Here is a 14,749-nt window from a genome sequence, read left to right as displayed (position 1 = left end):
CTTCCTCTTTTGCAAACACAGACAAAAAATTTAAAACACTTTAAAGCATTTTTCATCGAAAATTGGAGTTTTAATTACATCATTTAGAAAACACCTCTGTTCTGCAGAAAATGTCTTTTTTCTATTTAAACATTTGCAATTTACAACCTGAACAACTTTCCAAACTCAAAATTCTACTGACGTGACTATGCTTTCTTTAAAAAACAGCACTATCATATTCTGTGCCACAGCAGGCAACTCCAGACAGGGCATTGAGAGCATTGCAAAGATTTAGTAATTAACAAAGGTGATGGAGCAATGAAATATTATGAGCTTTACCTGGAGAGGAAGGAGCGCTGGAAGACTGCTGGTCTGCGGAAAAGGATGGCCAGGAGCGATGACAATCTGAGTCAGAGTAAAGATGCACATAAAATAGAGATGGGGGGGAGGGGGGAGAGAAGGAGAAAAAAAAAAAAAGCTCCAGAGAGGCAGCTGAGGAGATGTGCAGACGTACCCAAAATATAGTATGTTTTACCTGACCTCTTTAAAAACAAAATAAAAAATACTGTGGAAAAGAGTTTGTACGAAACTCTTCTAGTGTGCATTACATGTTAGCAGAATATTAAATCACCACTAGGGGAGGCATCGTTGTCTCTTCAAACCCATTCTTCATGACAGTGTCACCTGCTGCAAAATATTCCTCCCTACATGCCAGTCCCATTTTGAGGAAAGTAATCTATATGTTTGCCCCTTCCTTCCTGACTTTAGGGTTTCCTCAAGTGTTTCCCTTTCCAAAGTGTACAACCTCATATGGGTCAGACGCCTTTTGCTCTGGTTCATACTGTTCAGGGTGTAGCTAGCTCCTGGTCAGACTTCAGTGCTGTCAGGTGGACAGACCAGTACCGCCACCCATGTTTGAAGCTGCCTGACACATCCCATAAAAAGAATTTGAAGCTGCCCACTTCAACCATTCAAGCCAAGTGCCTTCCTCAAGCTGAATTTCTTGGGGAAAAGTTTCAGACAAGCAAGAGAAGTCAATGATGAGAAAGAGACTCAGCAAAACACAATGTTTATGCTATGTTTAGTTTTTTTGAATAGTGCTATCCTTTTAATAACTATTTCATTAAGAAATGCCCTGTGGACTCACACACTGGGACAGAGTGATATTTTTCAGAAGTGTTGCCTTACTTTTACACAAAGAGAAAAACTCTCAAAATATAAATGTATTGGAGTTTAAAAGTCCGGAAAAAACCTCATTTTGCAAGTGTTCTGTCAGTGGTAGGCACGGTCCAGCCACAGCTCTTGGATCTTTGCTGAGCTGATGATGCCAGGAGAAAGCAGGAGGGGAGAAAAGGAGGTGGAAATCTCTGGGTGCACAAGGATACTGGCAGGGAAGCCAGATGGGGGATCTAGGAGTGTGAAGACTTGAATGTAAGTGGGCAGCCCAAAGAGAGAACCAAAACTTACTGAATATGAGAAAGCAGCATATGGATATGTGACTAGAGGCTTTCTGAGGACCAAATTAAAGCTGAATGAGCATCCTTTATTTTTGTACTTCCTAATTTCTTGTTTCTAAGCTTTTGACTTGGCAGCTTCAGTTTTCTGTGTAGGTAATCTTATTCACAGTAAGTACGAATACACTCTCCTCTTTATTTCTTTGAGTGACTGTGAGAACAGTGTTAGGTAACCTCCCAGGTCCACCACGCTCACGCTGCCTGGCTAGAAAATAGAAACTGAACCTATGGTGGCTGGCAAAGCTCCTCTGATATTTCCCCAAGATGAAGGAATTTCTTGTTCACGTAAAACAGGTGACTTCATGGCTCTTGCTGCTCTCCTGAGCTTGTTCCACCACGCTCACGCCCAATGGAGATGCACCACTTGGAATACGGGAGAAAAGTGGAAACCGAAAAATGGGCAGATCAAGGATTGGTCAGGGAGTCAAGGAGGTTCGGTTTGTTTCCTGCTATTTTACCACCTTAATTGCACCTGTGTTCCATGTGGCTTCAGAGGAGAAACTGAACCTTGTATTTTCAGAGAGTTTAATCCAAGCCTGGGAATCCTTGCACTCGATCACTGAAAAGAAGCCTCTATTGTCTTCAGTGGATTCAGAGCAGACAACTTACAGGTGGCTCACAGCACTCTCACTAAATCACAGAGGTTTTTTTCCCAGACCTAGCTCTAATCCTAGAGTCTTCGGGGAACACTCAATTGTTAAGAAAGTGCCTAAGCAAGCACATTAGAAACATCACAGGACTACACGGCTGCTTAAGTGATCACAGAATCAGACAAACAGTAAAATAAATTATTTAGTTTATGGGTCCCCATCTGTTCACAAATATCTACAAAGCATTTTTACAGGAACAGATGCATGTACTTCAGAATGCACAATATTGGAGGTCAAATCTGGAAAATTTTTCTTCCATCCCAATCTATTTGTTTAGAAATTAATTCTCAGCTACACGCTCAGCTAACTTAAGTACTGGATGAATTATACTTTATTTATATGTAGATCATCTTTTTCTATTGGTTATATATACACAAGCAATTTTTCTCAATTATAAAAAAAAAAAAGAGATCATTTTATATAAAGGAGTGCTCCCTTCTCTTTGTAATGAAACCATGGCTGCAATTGTGATTACAAGTGTGAGAATGCACATTTTTGTCTGTCTAGATCTCCTTGGCTGCAAAAGATATCTTGGAAACTATATGGCACTAGACACACATGAAAAGCACTGCAAACATTACATTGTCATAAGCTGGCATGCCACAGATAGAATTATTTTCCTCAACTTACCAAGCAATTTTAACATTCCTGTTTGTCCTGTATACTTGTAACAGTTTAGAGAGAGCAGAACACAGATAAAAAAGAAAAAAGATAAGTGTCAGAAGAAATTAGAGAAAATCCTTTTATTGAAAGCTATAGAGCTGATTTTTGAAGTGGCAGTAGTAGGCTGCCTGCAAATCATATTGTCCTTTAATCAACTTCGTGATAAAAGGTGGGACTTTACAAATCTAAGCATTTGTACAGTTCATTCATTGGATTGTTTTGAAGAAAGGTATCTGTACTCAAAGCCTGAGACACAGACTAGACTTAGTACTTGTCCACCTTTTAACAGCTATGTCATTTCTACCACCACATGCAATTTCGCAATCATTCCGTAACAGAGGCCAAGGAGGAGTGGAAAAGCATGGATGTTACAGAACAAGACAAGACAGAAGCATATCAAAAAAGTACATGGAAGGTGAGACTGCTTGAATTAAAATATGCCTGGTGCCAGCGCACATTGCTATCTTATTTTAAAGGTCATTAAATTTAATCAGGTCAGCCAAATTTTTGAGGAGAAAAAAACATAAATACTTAAGGTATCTATAATCAATAACACACACCTTAAAAATTAAACCTCATTCTTGCTGCCAAAATTTGAGCAATACACATTAAAAACTTCTAATAAAAGTATATTTGTAAAAAAGCCACAGTGTAAATTCAGAGTTATTTTGGAAGTTCATTACAGCTAAAGCAACTGTAACTAAGCTATTAATTATAAGGTGACTATCAAAGTCCTTTTTTCTTTTTCCTCATACTGTACCATTTTGTACAGTGACAGTTAATACAGATGGATCCGCATTTATCTTAAGTACTTCTGCTTTCAAAATTTGATTCACAGCCTACTCCACTGAGCAGATGGCAGGAGCACATGATGCTTTCATGTAGCAGACTATGTTCACTGCAGCCAAGATGTGCAATCCTTTTTGGTTGAGGTGCAAGTACAATAGTAACACATCCTGGGTAAATTTTGCGTGGAAAAGCTGACAGCTAATCCCTGTGGTTTCAATCCGTTGCAGAATTGGGGAATGTATGCACCAGCCTCAGAGACAGTAGCTCTTCTGGCACGCAGAAATTACAAATAATCTTAGTTTGTCTGCAGTGGAACATGCTCATTAAAGGAATGGTTGAATCTCATCCAGACAAGCCAGCAACCAAAGTCAAAAAGCAAAGTATTCTTGCTTTAGAATGACATCCTCTCTCCTACAGATATTAAAGAGGACCTGTATGTAAATACTGATAGAAGCCATTACAGTTACTGGCATTTTATAATGGAATCTCTTACCAGAATTTTCATATGCTTCAAAACTGAAATGAGGTTTCCTGTCCTCCGTCACGTGGTCATAAGTGATGTGTGGAACAGTTAACATCCTATCTGGAGAAGAAGGCCCATTGTCCTTGTCTAACTTAAATTTCTTCTTTTTAACCTAAAAATACACATACATTAAATTACTCAAACCAAGCCACATTTAGTTGTCTCTTCAGTAATGTCTTCAATAATAATGCAGTCCCCAATGAGCTATAACCAGTCAAAAGAGTGCCTGACCAATTACCTTTTCATGATGCTACAACTGCGAGTTTCTCAGTAAGATTGCCCCCCGTCCCGCCAAAAATGGCTAATCACTAGAATTCTGCACATCGTCATTAGCAAATCCCCTGCCTGCAGTAAAAAAACCTGCTAGCTCTGTGACAGTTCATATAAATCAAACTATTGTAGAATATCTTTACCATTTTATGGGTGCAATAAATCATACCTTCAGCAAAAAGCAAATGGATATATTGCTACTGAACTCAGATGAACCTGGGATACTAGGGAAGATTTTTGCACAACATCCTCTCCTTCCAGCTTGAGACTACTGTGCAATACTCTTACAATAGAGAGGATTAAGTATTACATAACGTAAAGATTCTGACAAAGGCTTTTTGTTGCTGTTTTTTAAACAAAAAAATTCTTAAGTTATGGAATCAGTTGACATGAAAATACTACCATTCGTAGGCACAAGATGTCTTCACCATAGAAGCTTAGAAAGACACGAAATCCATAGCTGAGAGAAGCAGCAGTTTTGTTTTGTTTGTTTTTTAAATCAATTATAAGTTACTGTTTTGGAAATAGTATTTTTCTTTTTTTCCTTCGATTACGGTTTTCCAAACAACAACAGCAAGTTGCTGATTGATGTGCCTGAGTTAGGTCATTATTGCTCTTTTCCAAACCCATAGATCCATTAAAAAAGTCAAGCATGGGAACTGAAGCAAATTAAGTTATAGTTTAAAATGCTTGTATACTGAAAATCTCAAAACTGAAATGAAAATAAAACTTTGAAACCAAGTAATGATCTGTAAAACAAACACAACAAATAGCCTCTAGAGAGTAAACAAATTCAATCGAATTTAGAAATTTTACATTACTATAATAAGAAATGTTAGTTACTGGTACCATCACTGATTTCTTTGGTTTTGGACTGGGTGACAGCAAATGATAATTTCTGGCAGGTTTTCGAATGTATATTTTCCATGTAGAAGAGTCTGGGTTTTCCGCTGCATAGCATCTCCATGCAGTCTAGAACAAATGTTTTAAGCAACAGAACAATTAATGCAATCAGATTTGTAGCTATCTGTACTACAAAGTAACTTCCAAGTAGCACATTAGTCACTCTTTATTTAACAGTATTCTTGAATTTCCCCACTGGAAGCATAAACTCAGCATGGTTTGGAATCCTTATTTAGTAAACAGAAACCACATAGTTTGAACTGGGCAAACCACAAAGGAAGATCAGTCTTTTCAAATGCAACTTTTGTTCGCATTAGCAACAAACAAATAATAAGAGAGAATTCTAGACTGGACTTAAAAGACTGGGGTTGAATTTCTTGCTCTGCCCCAGTTTCCCCTCTCTGACTTTGAGCATTTTGCCTATTGCATCCTGTGTTTCAAGCTCCTACTCAGAAAACAAAAATCATTCTTCCCTGCCTTACAAGAGTACTATCAGATGTGGTCAGTAGGGCTATATTCATATGAAGAAATAAGACTGAGAGCATGAGGGAACAGCACCAACGGTTAACCAGGAGCCAAAACCCCAAACCAATCCTCCCTCCTGCCAACCACCAATGATTAAAGTACTATGTTCTAAGACAACACGGAGGAAAAGCAGGGCTAGGAAACAAGACCAACCAGAGACAAAACACTACTGCATTCTCGCTTTAGTGTGTAAATATTATCATCAGAGTTGATTAATAATTAGTCTCCAAATTAAGAAGGCAGATCCTCACTTACGCATTACATGAAAAAAGGACACACAGATACATACACAAAATCTAAAGTGGGAAAGGCCAGAAAACACTCCATGAAAGAAACAAAGCAAGGCAGAATGACAGAGGAAAACAGACAGCGGTTGGCAAGTAAAGGATCAGACAATCACCATACAATTCCCACCATGGTTAATAGGGTACTGGAAGAAACAACTGGCCTCTAGAAGAAAACAAGAAGGAATACAGGAAAAAAGTATCACTCATTTCAGCTGTTGTCTTGTCCTTATTTCATAAACTTCTTGGTTTAAGAATAGTCTTTTTGTAAGTTATTTGTAGAGCACTTATTAAATTGGGCCTTTAGAAGTCCAAGACTATTAGTAAATCATAATGACCACTATTAAGAACAGGTAGTCAGCAACTCATTGTCTATCTTCCACTCCTCCTTAACATTTCAGATGGTGCCAAGTACAACATTCTGGACATGCAATCTCAGGCTTCCCAATAATTTGGGGTTGATTTCCCAAAAGAATCAGTGGGAACACTAAAAATCCATTCTTTGCAAAACCATACCTTTTTCTGACCATGCAATCCAAACGAAACACACTGAGTCTGAAAATTTTTGGCTAATCTCTGGCTATAACCAGAGCCCTAAATTTAAACCTTTTTCACATTAACTCTGGGACTGTTTAGTTTCAAGCATAAACTTTACAGTTAGCTACTGTTTCCATAAAGAGCCTGACCTGGAAATCCACATTCACTCGTGAAGCTAGCGAAATAAGTCATATGAGAACGCAAAAATGATACGGCTTAGGTGTACATCTAGAGTTCTTTTAAATTTGATCCCTGTGCTTCTAAAGCTACATGCAGATACTAGGTGAGGGAGGAAAAGCTGGAAAAACCTAGAATGAAACAATATTAATACTTCTCCAGGGCGAAATGCTGGCTCCACTGAAGTAAAGGATAAAATCTCATTGACCTTACTGACACTGAACTGCAACTGTATTTTTAACAGAGGGGTCAAAATTTTTCTTCCTGTATGTTATCCCACAGGAAAAGACTGATTTTGCAGAATCCCAGTGGTTCCCAGCCACCTATCCTGGAGCTGAAAAGTTCAGACAATATCTTCCTATTTAACATTCTGACTTAATTCTCCTAAACGTGAGATTTTTAAGAATTTATTTGTCCCAAGGAAACTGAAACATATCTGACATTTGCTTTTACAAGCAACAATGTATTTTTTAAAAGTACAATTTTACATGAAGCCTCCTCTCTGTTTTTCACTATGCAAGCATAGCATTTCATAACATTTTCCCAAGGTAAATTGTTCAATAACTACAGGATAGCCTTCAGTTTTGATTTTAACCAGCTGAATTAAACAGATTGCACTGATTTGGGAGTGAACTTTTCTGCTCGTTAGTTTACATTAAAGGTAGGATTTCCAAAACCGTTTAAAAGACTTGCATCTGTAACTCCTATACAATTTTTAATGGGAATCAGCCATAGAAATACTGCCAACAGTTTTGAAAAAAACTATAAATGGAAAGAAATTATAGCATGCAAAATGCAGGAACTCAGTACCTGTATGAGAGAAGCAGCAGCTGGAATTTGACGGTTGAAATGTTTCTGTCTTTGTTTCTGTTGTACCTTTAGGGCAAAGCCTGAACCAAGAATTCCCTGTGGGAAGAAAGAAAACAGATTCTTTTTTTTTTTAAGGGGGAAAAAAACCACACATAAGCTTGCCAAATTATGTTGTATTAATAAACTTCTATTCAGCATCATAAAACCCAACTAATTATTCAGAGGAAATGACTTAATACTGTTAAGTTTTTAGACTCAGTTAGTATTACTTGTTGAAACAAACTATGAATGCTATCATGCCCTGATCCAAAGCCTATTTAAGTCAGCTGGACTCAAACGCTAAAGAACGAGCAGAAATTATATTTCATACCCTCTAAAAGCCTCATAAATGCCTGTGCAGGGGAACGACAGAATAGGGAGAAATATTAACCTGATGTGCTTAACTTCATTTTTATGAGAAATAAAGCTTTGGCATGGCATGATTCAGGGCACAAGACAGACATTTTAACTGTGTAGTATGGTAATTTCTATTTCCATGTGTTAACCCATGCTGGGAGGGAAGGACAAAGAAGAGGAAAAGGAATATTACAAAATGGTCAGGACTTCAGCGAGTTCAACACAAGGCCATCTAATCCACTCTCAGGACAAGGGACATGGACTAATGGTGCTGAATGGTGTACAACCCAAAACAGCCTCCAAACGTAGTATAACTAATAAGTCCAAAATTAAGTATAGAGCGAGTCATTTACGTAGTCATTTGCATAGCTATAGACTATTTAACAGAGGTTTTAGTAACACAGATAAAAATGAGATCTTCTACAAATCAGCTTACACGACTACACCTACTCAACAAAAACATAATTCATTTTCTATATATGGTAGTCAAGGTGTCAGAGCAGCCAGTGATCTTGGCTCAACCTCTAAGAACTGTATTAATCATCAAGTGTTTTGAAAGGAACAGGAAAGGCCCTTCCCTATTATGTTCATTTAGTAAAGATCAAAGAGTTAACGATGCTCAAACATCACTTATTTGGGAAATGAAGGATCATTGCTAGATCCAGAACCCATACCAGTTGTGTTTAGCCACAACAAGTACTTTTCACTGTGATCTCAGGCAGCACCCCTTATTTAAGACGGCAACAAGGCAGCATGCAATAGTTACTACCTATCAACTATTTTCTGCTAGCGCTTCAAACCCTAAATTTCCCCCTTGGGCCAACTCACAAGAACAACTTAATTCAGTAACAAAATCACACTGATAAAGGGGTGTTTGTTGTTGTTTTACTTCTACAAAAGACTAGGGAAATCTGACAGGTAAACATAAAAGCACTGCTGTGAAGGTGGGGCTGCTACACAATTATTTATAAAACATCTTTGCTGGCATTCAAGTCTGAGCAAAAAAAAAAACCAAACAACTCTTCAGTCAAAATTGTAACTTTTGGCATTTTTCTGACAGATCACTTCATTTACCAGATCTCTCTTCTAAACAAGGAATAAATGTGAAAGAGATTAGAATGAGGAGGGGGAAGAATAGGCTTTAAAGGGAAACTCATGCTGGAGAGTCTAAAAATCTACACTTAATTACCCTCCTCTGCAAAAGGTTGCGTACCTTTAAAGTGACTGACTAATTTTAAAAAGCCGCTGGAGTTTTAACAGTTACTGTTTCATGTTGTGAAGAATTTTTGTGACGGTACTGGCATAAAAGTATTCTTCTCGTCCATCCTGTACTTACCCCCACCACTTCCCTGCCACAACTACACTAACATCTGCTAACACAACTGTTTGTGTCACTGAACTGATAAACTTGCTGAAAAATAAATATTTTAACAGCACATTTTAGTTTGCACAAACATTTTAACAGCACGATTCAGGAGCATTGCTAAATTTGTGAAAAAAAAAAAATACCCTTAACTACCCTTGGCACTGAACATTCTGGGTTTTGAAACCACAGTCCAGGTTTCACTGATTTTGAATTTACCCTTGGTACTCAAGTGCCTTGTTTCTTGTTAGAAAGTACTTGGGAACCTGTTTTCAGTGCAAACAAAGTGCCATAACACCTTTAAAAGCTCAGCCCTAGGTCACTTTTGAAAATGGGACTTTGGCCATGGACAGATTCTAATTTGGCAAAGAGCTGCATCAGTGTCCTTGGCTGCTTATTGTTGTCTCTCTGCCAGTGACATCTTTTCGGCAGCTTTGCTAGAAGGAGGATGTGTATGAGAACTCTACAGTTCACCCTGGACCTAATCAGTTGAGTAAACTATGAGTGAATGCCTTAAAAAGCCAAAACATCACTAACTGACTGACTCCAGAAGTAATTAGCATGAGAAATAATTTCCTTTACATTTCTGAGATGGACAGAAAAAGTATTTTGAAGTAAACATCTCTTTCTCAAATACATACCAAATCTCGTGTTGCATACAATAAACACTACATATTTACTACTTTTAGCTACTTATAGAAGATCTTTTGCTTCTACAAGCTACATATATTTTAACTACAATATAAAAGTTTAATACAAAGCTTTCATAACATCAGGTTAAATGAAAGGTTAAAGAATCAATAACAAAAGTTTCCTCTGACAACTAATAAGTCAACACCAAATTGCTAGCAAGATAACCTACCGCAGGTAGTGCAAAAAATGAAATTGCGAATACTGAAAAACAAGATGCAATCGTCTTTCCTATCCAGGTCTGAGGCACTTTATCCCCATAGCCAATAGTTGTAACAGTCACCTGTAAAGAGAAATACATAGAGCATTACAGCAAGTATTAATGTGGCAGTTTTGGGTTGTTGTTCTTTCTTCCTTATTTATTTATTTTAAAGAAACATTAGTTGCATTCATAACTCTCCCAATGACAGTCTGTGTGACATTAATGAAGGTATCTCTCTTCTCCAGGTTTGCTTCCCCGACTATAACAGATGGAAAAAGATACAGGAAATTGAATTACAATAAAATACATGTTTTAAATCTTGTAAAGTAAAACCATTAATTTAAGTCTTCATGGCTGAGGCAACTTTACAGCATATGAAGTTACTGGGATATGGGTTGCCTGCCCACATCATACACTTTCCTTCGGGGGAGGCTGCCAACAGTTCTGAATTGCTGATTTTCTTTACGGGCAGGAAATGTTTGCTGAGAGTATTACAGGGCTGTTGCATAGAAAGAGCATATATGTATATATACTGTAACCATGGACTATGACTGGGGTCAGACATGAAGTATTCTAGAGAATAATATTGGTATAAATAGCAAGAGAAGCTGAAAAATTTCCATGCAGTAAAGATCCTGAAAACATAGTCTAACAAATCACTAATTCATATAATACATCAAGAGCAAGAACAGATAATTTAATGCACACATGCAGGAAACATCTGTTGAGTTTGGGTTTCAAAACACTGAAGTAAAGATTACTACCACAGTGATGTAGCATAACAAGGCTTAATAAGTCATTATTTGCATGAGCTCAAGGAAAGAATGGATTTGTTTGAAGAAAAGGATACATTTGGCATCTGAGAGCAATTTAAACTCACCTATGTCACAAGCTATTCCTGAAATCGGAAATTAGAGAGATTTTTATCTGTAACTTTGAAGAAGGCTAACCAAACCAGAGCATGTGAAACCACATGAAGCTCTCAAGCAGTTGAAGCACACCTCAATTGCTGGCTGTTCAGATTTTCTTCTGACAGCATGGGATGCGGCTGCCCAGGACACAGAGGATCTTAGTCCCAGACAATAACGTACACAGGCCATCCCCACCTTGTCCTGCAGTTGCTCCTAGTTCACCTGTCTGCTGTAATGAATACTACCCAGCAGAAATGCAGGCAATGCCCAGGGCAGCATCTCTAGGGGAGGAGGGGAGGGAAGGGCAGATTTATAGGGGCAAGATGTTTGTTAAGGGGGTGACGGGATGGAGAACCTGGGTTTGGGGAAATAAAAGGTCATGACAAGTGCTTCAGGCAAAGCGTGGCTGTCAGCCACTTTAATAATTGTCCATTCCTACTAAAAGAGACAACAGAGGGAAATCCTGTGGATGTAAGTTGCAACCTGAGCTGTACCTCAGAAACACATGAAGCAAGCCATCCATACTCAAACTGTCCACCTTCTAAGCAACATCATTACGTGTCTGTCAAACACACGACAAAGGGACAGCTCTAGCTGCCTGAGGTGGTGATGTTAAAAGTTCATTGCAAGTTGCTGATACTCAAAATATTCATGTAGAATCACAGAATCACTAAGAGGTCTGGAAAAGACCTCTAAAATCATTGAGTCCAACCAGCATTTAATTTTTAATACAAGTTTTTAAAATGTGGCTTATTTCCAAAATTGTTTCATATCCTACAAAAGTATTTTAAGAATTAGTAAAGCGAGTTAAGTACCCAAGCACCTGTGCTGATTTTGGCTGGGGCAGAGCTAATTTTCTTCACAGGAGCTCGTATGGGGCTGGGTTTTGGATTTGTGCCGAAAACTGTGTTGATAACACAGGGATGTTTTAGTTCCTGCTGAGCAGGGCTTACACAGAGTCAAGGCCTTTTCTGCTCCTCACCCCACCCCACCAGCGAGCAGGCTGGGGGGGCACAAGAAGCTGGGAGGGGACACGGCTGGGACAGCTGACCCCAGCTGACCCAGGGGATATCCCATACCATAGGACGTCATGCTCAGCATATAGAGCTGGGGAAGAAGGAGGAAGGGGGGGACGTTCGGAGTGATAGCGTTTGTCTTCCCAAGTTACCGTTACACGTGATGGAGCCCTGCTTTCCCGGAGATGGCTGAACACCTGCCTGCCGGTGGGAAGTGGTGAATGAATTCCTTGTTGCTTTGCTTGCATGTGCGGCTTTTGCTTTACCTATTAAACTGTCTTTATCTCACTTTTACCCTTCCGATTCTCTCCCCCATCCCACCGGTAGGGGATGAGCGAGTGGCTGTGTGGGGCTTAGTTGCCGGCTGGGGTTAAACCACAACAGTACCTTTGCCTGTATTCCTGAAATTGTTGTTGAAATACCACCTTAATTCAGGGCCTGCTGTGGAACTGAAGGGATGACATTATCTCCTTACCTACATAAGAGGGTCAGTTTAAAAAAAAAAAATCCTAAACTCTAATCGCAATTTCCTTTTCAAAAAAATATGGTATAAAAAAGGAAATATAATTATGAGAAAAGTGATGGCCTCCAATACCTTCTTACATAAAAGTGAGAGAAGATAACGGTTTATGCCTCAGTTTTTGAAAAGATTTACAAATTCTTGTCATTGAAAAGTTTTATCAACTATTCCGTGTTACAATCTTAACATCATGTTGAAATATATACATTAACTAGAAATGTGAAAAGAAATGGGTGCTTTTGAGCTGACGGAAGTATAACTGAATAAAATTCATTCACAACTAAGAAGTACTTTTCTCCCCTTTCCCACCACCACCCCGCCCATCCCTTCTGAATTGGTCTGTATGAAGCACCAGTGACACAAGAAAAGTATTTTCTGTGCTGTTTGTTTAGGAGCTTTTTAAAAAAACATTTTGGAAATTGGGTTGCAAATCAAAGTGTGTGTTTAACATTTTTCTCTGCCCTCATAACTCTAATCTATCTACAAATGCATTGTATTCCAAAATTACATTTTCTTTTTTCCCCCAAGATATATGCTGGTGAAACCTTAGATGCCAAGTTTCTGCCCTAAATGAATTTTTACAGGCAGATTATAACCCCCTAAAGAGTACAATACTAATTTTACAGTTGTAAAATAGGATGTTATAATGGAAATACTGACTCAACTTCTACTCTAGCCTAGTAAATATGTTGGCATAATGAAATTAAATTGATACAAGAGCTCACACATTAAATTTTCATTGAAAAGCAGCATGTAAAACTAATTGCTTTAATTAGGAACAAAATCATATTCGTCCATTGACTATTTCAGAACTTTGATCTGATGTACATCACCATAGGCTTTGGTATTAAGACTAGTCTTGTTCCTATTAAATACGCATCAATAATCTAAAGGAGGAAATATGAAGCAAAAATCCACACAGCAAGAAGAAATAGTAATATTTGTCAGCATTGAATAGGAAGGGATTTTATGCGAGGCTATTAGGGTAAAGTGAGCACAGCAAACTAATCAGGTCAGTAACAATGCTCTGTTGATGAAATCCTTGCTGTGTGCCTTGCAAAATTTGGATAGTTAAACAGGTACAAAATACAGGAACGCATGATTCAGAGGTATTAAAAAGGCAGACATCACAGGACTGAGGGAGCAAACACAAGCTAAAAGATTAAAGAAGCCAAGCGTTAAAGCAAATAAGGGAAAGTCACCTTATAGAAACACCTTAACTACTTTATTTCTACATTTGCAGCACTGCAACTTCAAAATCAATTGCACTAGGTATTGTTTTGCATACCAAATACCACTCAGAATTTTCTGACCCACTCACAATATCCATCTTGATTAAATCAAGTAATATAAGAACAAGATCCAGTGATATACCAGAAACATCAACCGGCTCCCTGACTTCTTTGCAATTGAAGCGTAGTAAATTGCAAAACGGTTTGAATGCTGTCCTGTACGCTTAAGTGTAATGAACACATTAGAAGCCTTTCTACTACTTGGCATCTTATTCAGTCAACTGCATTCATGCAAGTTGAATATAAAGTAGAATCTTTCCCAGTTGCTGAAATCCATGCAGCACAAGTGCAAACAGATTAGGCACTCATGCTTTTATTTTACTGTGAAGTACAAAATCTGTATAAAAGCTAAAAAAACCCCTAGTGATCTTTCGATATTTTGAATTCTTTTCCAAATGACCATATTTTGTTCCTTGTGCATATAGCAACAAGAACCAATTCACACAACAGAAACTGCACTTTCTGCTCCCAATCACCTCTATGGACAGTGCAGCACTCTGAGAAGATTCAGGTTACATCCTTCAGATGAACAAGTTAAGAGACTATGTTCTACAGGACACAAATGTTTTGAAACATTGGAATTAAAATCGTAATCCAAAGCTGAAGAAAGGACTTCCTGGTCACTACTATTACAAACATTTAAAGGGGATGTTTGGATTCTTTTTCTTCTTAAAATTTTGAAGTCGTTTTCGTACAGTTATCATTGCAGGCTCACACCATCATTCTTGATGCAGC

At 38.2% G+C, this 14,749-nt stretch overlaps 1 protein-coding gene across 1 annotated transcript in view; it reads right to left on the bottom strand.

Moving 5' to 3' along the window:
- Positions 1-14,749, bottom strand: part of KCNQ1 (potassium voltage-gated channel subfamily Q member 1) — a 356,039-nt gene that overhangs the window by 239,703 nt on the left and 101,587 nt on the right. The window contains exons 7-10 of the mRNA XM_075163025.1: positions 10,246-10,356; positions 7,625-7,720; positions 5,238-5,360; positions 4,089-4,230 (exon numbers count right to left, since the gene is read on the bottom strand). Of these exons, the coding sequence (XP_075019126.1) occupies positions 4,089-4,230; positions 5,238-5,360; positions 7,625-7,720; positions 10,246-10,356 (472 nt within the window). The remainder of the gene's footprint in view (positions 1-4,088; positions 4,231-5,237; positions 5,361-7,624; positions 7,721-10,245; positions 10,357-14,749) is intronic.

Source organism: Calonectris borealis, chromosome 14 (assembly GCF_964195595.1).
Source record: "Calonectris borealis chromosome 14, bCalBor7.hap1.2, whole genome shotgun sequence".
NCBI classification, from domain to species: domain Eukaryota; kingdom Metazoa; phylum Chordata; class Aves; order Procellariiformes; family Procellariidae; genus Calonectris; species Calonectris borealis.
The sequence above is the reverse complement of the archived record's forward strand: the minus strand, read 5'-3'. Positions and strand labels throughout refer to the sequence as shown.